Source organism: Helobdella robusta (genome assembly GCF_000326865.2).
Source record: "Helobdella robusta unplaced genomic scaffold HELROscaffold_44, whole genome shotgun sequence".
Lineage (NCBI taxonomy): Eukaryota > Metazoa > Annelida > Clitellata > Rhynchobdellida > Glossiphoniidae > Helobdella > Helobdella robusta.
In genome coordinates, this window is record NW_008705063.1 from 1,382,773 (window position 1) to 1,388,876 (window position 6,104).

Genomic DNA, 6,104 nt, shown 5'->3' on the forward strand with positions numbered 1-6,104 from the left:
AACGATTGATGAAAAATTAGCGGAGGTAGGTAGTTTTTGTTGTTTTGATGTTCCAGAGATATATTTTCCCGTCTTAATCAACATTAATTAAAATGAGATAACGCTTGCATCAAATATACATTTCTCATATCTACAGATTGACAGAATAAAAAGATATGAGATAGAAAGAACTTCCAAAAAAATGAATGAAGAACATGATAAGATGATGCTCTCTATTTTAATAAAGAAGGTGATTTTTATTTTTTTTTATATATATATATACTAACTTATTCAGAAGTGTAGCCGTTGAAGACCTGTTTTCATCAACAGTATCAATGTCGACAACCGCGGCCCCCTCCTTCTCATCAGCAACATCAGCTTCAGCATCAACAAAAACATTTCGATCAACATCAACAGTCTCTGCAACATCAAGAACAACAACAACAAAAACAACAGCAACAACAACAACTAAAATTTTCTTTTCAACAATCTCCTAATGAACATCATGAACAGCTTCTTCGCCACCAACAACTTCAACAACCTCATCAACTTCAACAATGTTTCCAACGGCAGCAGCAAGATCAACAACGACAACAATTTCCTCAACAAAGTTTTCAGCAACATGGACAAAAATTAATTCGGGAAGATCAAAGACAAGTGCATTCACGACAAGAAGAACAACAATATAACATTGAACATCAACAACAGCCACAAATAGAGAGCAACAAATTACAACAGAATGATGAGGAGACGTTGACAGACATTGAATCTTCGTCTCAAACTAAGCCACCTTCTCTATCGAGATCTTCTTCTGCGAAAATAAAATTTTTTGAGCAGTTTGACGAAACATTCCTCAAGTATAAACAGGGAAGCTTACACGTGGCACTACAATCGTTACTGCTCGCTGCCAACGACAACCCAAATAATTCAGAAAATGTATCAAACACTTTCAGCCGGCCTGTCCATTGCAATAAAAATAATGATGATAACATAATTAGTTCAGAACCCGAAACTTGTCCGTGCGCAACAAGACTGATAGAGAAATCAACGAACGTTGAAGCGTGGGGTCATTCTTCCGAACTTGTGGACAACTCTGATGAACTGCTAGAACAAATTAAACGTGATGTACGTTTCAACATTCTTTGTGAAAAGATTTTTTTAATGAATTTACAGTGATTGTTAAGTTAACTGTAAACAACAGAACTTAATTTATTAGAAAATTTTATTGACCACCTCAATCGTAGGCTGCTTACCTCATCAAACGACCAATCAGAAAGAGTGATTTCAATTTGAAAGCATTCATCGAGCAATCCGGCCACAACTTGAGCCTGCAGACGAACATTAAAGTTACAAAAGCACACGCCATGGGTCCACTATACAAAGTACAGCGTTAGTTTTTATTGGTTAATCATTTCAATTAACATTCGCCTAGGCTAGATGTTTTTTTTCCGGTTAATTTATATTACTTGATTATAAGTATTCTTCTATATGACGAAAATATAGTCTAATTATTTTTTGTTTTCAGACAAGCAAGAAATTGAAGATGGTTATAAAGAGATGGTACGTGCTAGATAGGAACAAGGAAACATTCTCAAGTTATCGCGATGAAACTTGCAGAAACGTCAAAGACGTTATCCCATTCCAAGTATCGAAATTATTATATCTCATCTCATTAGCTAGCCTTTTTAAATGTTCTGACAATATATCAAATTGAAGTATCAAAATTATTATAATATATCACACTGGCTACCCATTCAAATGTTCTGACAATAGATCAAATTTCGAATAAACAGGTTCATTTGATTTAAAAATTCTTTAAATGAATTTGACCAGCGTATAGAGAACGTCTACATAGATGACGTACCAACGAATTGCACAAAACTTCTCAAGTGGTCCTTCTGTATAAAGACGACGACCAGTGCACACCTATTAATTGCAGCCTCAAGCTACCTCAGACAGATCTGGATCGACATCTTAATGACGGCAATCACCGGATACCATGACAGCTCTTAACCTTTTTTTTAAATCATTTAGAAAATAATTTTTTAAAAGTTGATAGATTTATTTTTTGTACGTAAAGACAATAAATATTTTTTGTTGTGTCAACGTTGGATCGAGTCGGGAGGTCGTTGAATGATCAAATAAGATCTGGAGAACTCCAATCCGTGAAGCTAGCTTGCAAAAAGCAGTGATGCACGCGAGAAATAACAATGTCACAATAAGGTGCAAGAAAACACTTGTGCCAACAATTCCAGAGTTACAAAATCTCACAAAATTTAGTAAATTCGAGATGGAAACGAATAACGATTCCGGCTTGAAAAAATGATTAATTTCAGCGAGCATCACAAGTACCAGCAATCAACCTGCACACTGAAACGGCCTATAAGTTTAACTGTCGAAACTTCTAGAAATAACTATTTAAGTAGCAGTTTTTAAAATGTAGCTCATTGAATTGATGATTACTAATTATTAAATTATTAATTAGCACACGTTTATTAAATTATTATAATTAACATAATTATATTATAATAATACCACACAATTATTAAAAAGCACACGTTTCATTGCACATAAAAAACCTTTGGAAAAATTGATCGTGCAAAATTAAAAAAATTCTAAAAATAACTTCAACTAGCTACTTACAACCACATATAGCGAAAAAATCATGCATGAAAACTGCAAAACAACAACTTTGAAAACCATGATAAACAGTAAAAACAAGTACAGAAATAATTGCCCAATAAGCCAAATGCATTTAACAAATGAAATTAATATACCGACAAGTATATGCAGGATAGTTTGATGAATAAACTGTATAAACTGTAGCATGAATAAATTAATAAATTAATGAATGATCTAATAACAAATAATTGGTGTCTCAAGAATCTAACACTAATGACTCAACCGCATTTTAAAACATACCACTGAACAACAAACTAAAATTCAAATAAAATTTTTTTGTGAGGTCCGAATTCAGCTTGTCGTCTGCAATGATGTTCACAGCTTCGTTCTTACCATAGGCTTATCAATATCATGAAATAACAAAACTAACCTGTAATAAAATTAAAAATAATTTACTTATATTTCATCCAATTGGCACTTAATTAGCATGCAAGTGTACTAGTTGATCATATATTAACATTGTTGCCTACCTGTTCTCACAGATTTCAGGCCACTCCTTCTTGAAGAATGCAAAAAGATTTTCTTCGTACTGATCGAGTTGTGAACTTTCCTTGAAGACAGCAATGGACCAAATATGCAGGGTGGCTGTTGGATCAGTGCTCCCACCACGAGTCATCATCAGGCCAGGAGATATTGTTACTGATATTCTCTGTTATTAATAAAATTAATATATCAAAATATTTTTTAAAATCACAAAATCCAAAATTACAAGAACGATGACATTTAAAACTTAATAGATAATACCTATATAGTATATAGTCACAAAAATGTAATCAGTTTAGTTTGAGAATGTTGACATCATTTATCATTGCACGATTATAATGATCAAATTAATCCAAACTAATTAACTAAAGTTGGGAAAAAACATTCTAATTAATCATGTAATATATAATATAAACATTGTAATATGAAATATATTGTACATCATTTATTTTATTTAATTGTCTTTAAAATTAAATTAATTAAATAAAATTTAAAAGTATTAACTGGCTTTTATTATTCATTTTTCTTAAAAGAGCTAAAAATATATTTTAGACTGAGTTAAATAAAATATATCATAGGATATGTTTTGCAGTTTGCAGTTATTTGAATGTTTTATTTTTCTAGTAAATAATTGTAAATTTTACAGGTTTTGAGTCCAGATTTGCAAAAAGACAAAGACATTCTTGAACGGGTACAGCGTAGAGCAACAAAGACGACTGAAGGAGTTTGAAAACTAGAATTTACGGATAGACTGAAAGAATGTGGATTAACAATACTAGAAAAGAGAAGATGCAGAGGAGCTCTGATTCAGACATACAAGTTAATAACTGGAAAAGAAGAAACACCATTCACCAGATTATTTCAATTCAACTAGAAAAAAGGAAAGGCATTATGATTAAAGCAGATTAAGAGGTCATAGATACAAGCTCATCAAGAAGACAGAAAATCCAACAAAGCAAAGATTCTTCAACAGCAGGGTGGTAAACGCCTGAAACAAGCTGATGAATGAAATTGTCTCAGTGGATTTAGTCAACAATTTTAAAATAGAGCTAGGAGAGCTAGGATACTAGAATATTTTTGTAGTGGTACTTAATGTTAATCTTCCACAGATGCTAGTCTACTGAACCACTTTGTTTATAAACTTTATTATTATTACTAGAAAAATAAAACATTCACCCATCTCATCTTTATGAAAGATAAATGAATTCATGTTTTAATAAATTTCATTACAAAACAGGACACGACGAACTTGAAACAACCTCTAAGTCTTTTTTCAACGTAGCGGCCAATACATTTGCAAGCTTGACATGAAAGTCTTTAGGAATTTTTTCTTTGCCCAAATTGGTCTCCAAAGTGCAGATAGGCATTGCAAAATATTTAATTTTAATTGATGAAGGTTAGGGCTAAAAACCTGCACTACTGCACTACTAAACTAAACCGCAAATAAGATCAAAAAACCTCAAAAAGATGAAGATGAGAAGGACCAGTTTTGTAAAGTAAAATAATATAAACAGCATCGAGAAACTTAAGCTCCTCCTACTTTATTTGTTAAATTAAAAGTAAATATTATTTTAATTAAAATAACTTACTTATTTTCGTTTTTTTTGCGTCACTATAATGGGATGACGTCACAATTATATTTTGTTTAACAAGATTATATCTACTTTAATCATATTTACTAATAGTTTAATAATGCCATTTTATTTGGTTTAATTGATTTTTGTATAATATAATGACATAAATTACACAATAAAGTAAAAAAAGAATGAAGGAGAAGGAAATTATTTTTTTTTATTGACAGATTTTCTATCAAGGCAAAAAACACAAATTACGTCATTTCAATTATATTTCAATAAGTTCGTCAAGTTGTAGTCAGGAAATACAAATAACATCAAAATAATACGACAGAACAGAAAATTCGAGTTAAATTGAAAAAGGCTATGTAAAAAAAGAAAATAAACGAATGTAACAACAAAATAGAAAGATCATTATGTTATTCGTTAGCCACTGAACATGCTAACAATAAAACAATCAAATATCAATTGAACCAAGATAGCCTGATATATAATGGGCCTAATCTCATTAATATCTCCACCCCTGGTCTAGGTGGCTCGCCAATCGGTACATCAGGTTAATTATATCAGAATCGTGTATATATATTCTATATATATATCAGAATATTTTGTTCAAAAAAACACTACAAAAGATATTCGTGTGATATACCGTTGGTTGTGTTTGTTGAAGAATATTTGAATACTTTTATAGTTTTATTCACGAAATCATGTACGCATTTTCAGATGAGGTGCTATTAGGTGTTGATTTTCATGTTAACTATTCTTTTATGATTTTGATAATTATATTGATTAACCTTATACAACATTATTCTCTAAACACTCTACTTTTCTTAGAAATTCTATAACATCTGCTTCAACATCTAAAAATAGGTGGTCTGTTCTATCTAAACTTCTACATAAAAAATCTCACTCATCTTTCTCTGCTCAACAGTTTCATGACTTTTTTGTAAATAAAATTACTTCTTTAAGAACATCTAATTCTAATTTTCCTTCTCATAACTTTACTAAACTTACTACTGAATCTTTCTCTGTATTTACTTCAATAAATCTTTTAGAACTAACTAAAATTATTAATTCTATGTCGTCTACAACCTGTTCTCTAGATCTACTTCCTTCCAATTTACTTAAAGAATTCTCTTCAATATTTTATCCAATCATTCTCAAATTAGTTAATTTATCTCTTTCCACCTCTAAATTTCCTACTTCTTATAAGAATTCTATTGTTATTCCTATTCTTAAGAACACATCCCTAGATCCTACCTCTTTATCTAATTATAGACCTGTAACTAATATTACTTTCATCTCTAAAATAATAGAAAAAGTTGTTTTTAATCAACTCTCATCCTATTTAGACTTTAACTCTTTGCTACCTGTATCTCAATCTGG

The 6,104-nt window shown here is 30.8% G+C and overlaps 2 protein-coding genes across 2 annotated transcripts; one reads left to right on the forward strand and one right to left on the reverse strand.

The window, feature by feature from the left end:
* Positions 1-1,244: 1,244 nt before the first annotated feature.
* Positions 1,245-1,992, forward strand: HELRODRAFT_85126 (hypothetical protein; the record flags this gene model as incomplete). The annotated part of the gene is made up of 3 exons (XM_009025838.1): positions 1,245-1,361; positions 1,505-1,624; positions 1,813-1,992. Coding segments are annotated over 3 exons (417 nt in total), but the record flags the coding sequence as incomplete, so codon positions are not given.
* A 1,222-nt stretch (positions 1,993-3,214) lies between these two features.
* On the reverse strand, positions 3,215-4,511 carry HELRODRAFT_127579 (hypothetical protein; the record flags this gene model as incomplete). The annotated part of the gene is made up of 2 exons (XM_009025998.1): positions 3,215-3,310; positions 4,404-4,511. Coding segments are annotated over 2 exons (204 nt in total), but the record flags the coding sequence as incomplete, so codon positions are not given.
* Positions 4,512-6,104: the final 1,593 nt, after the last annotated feature.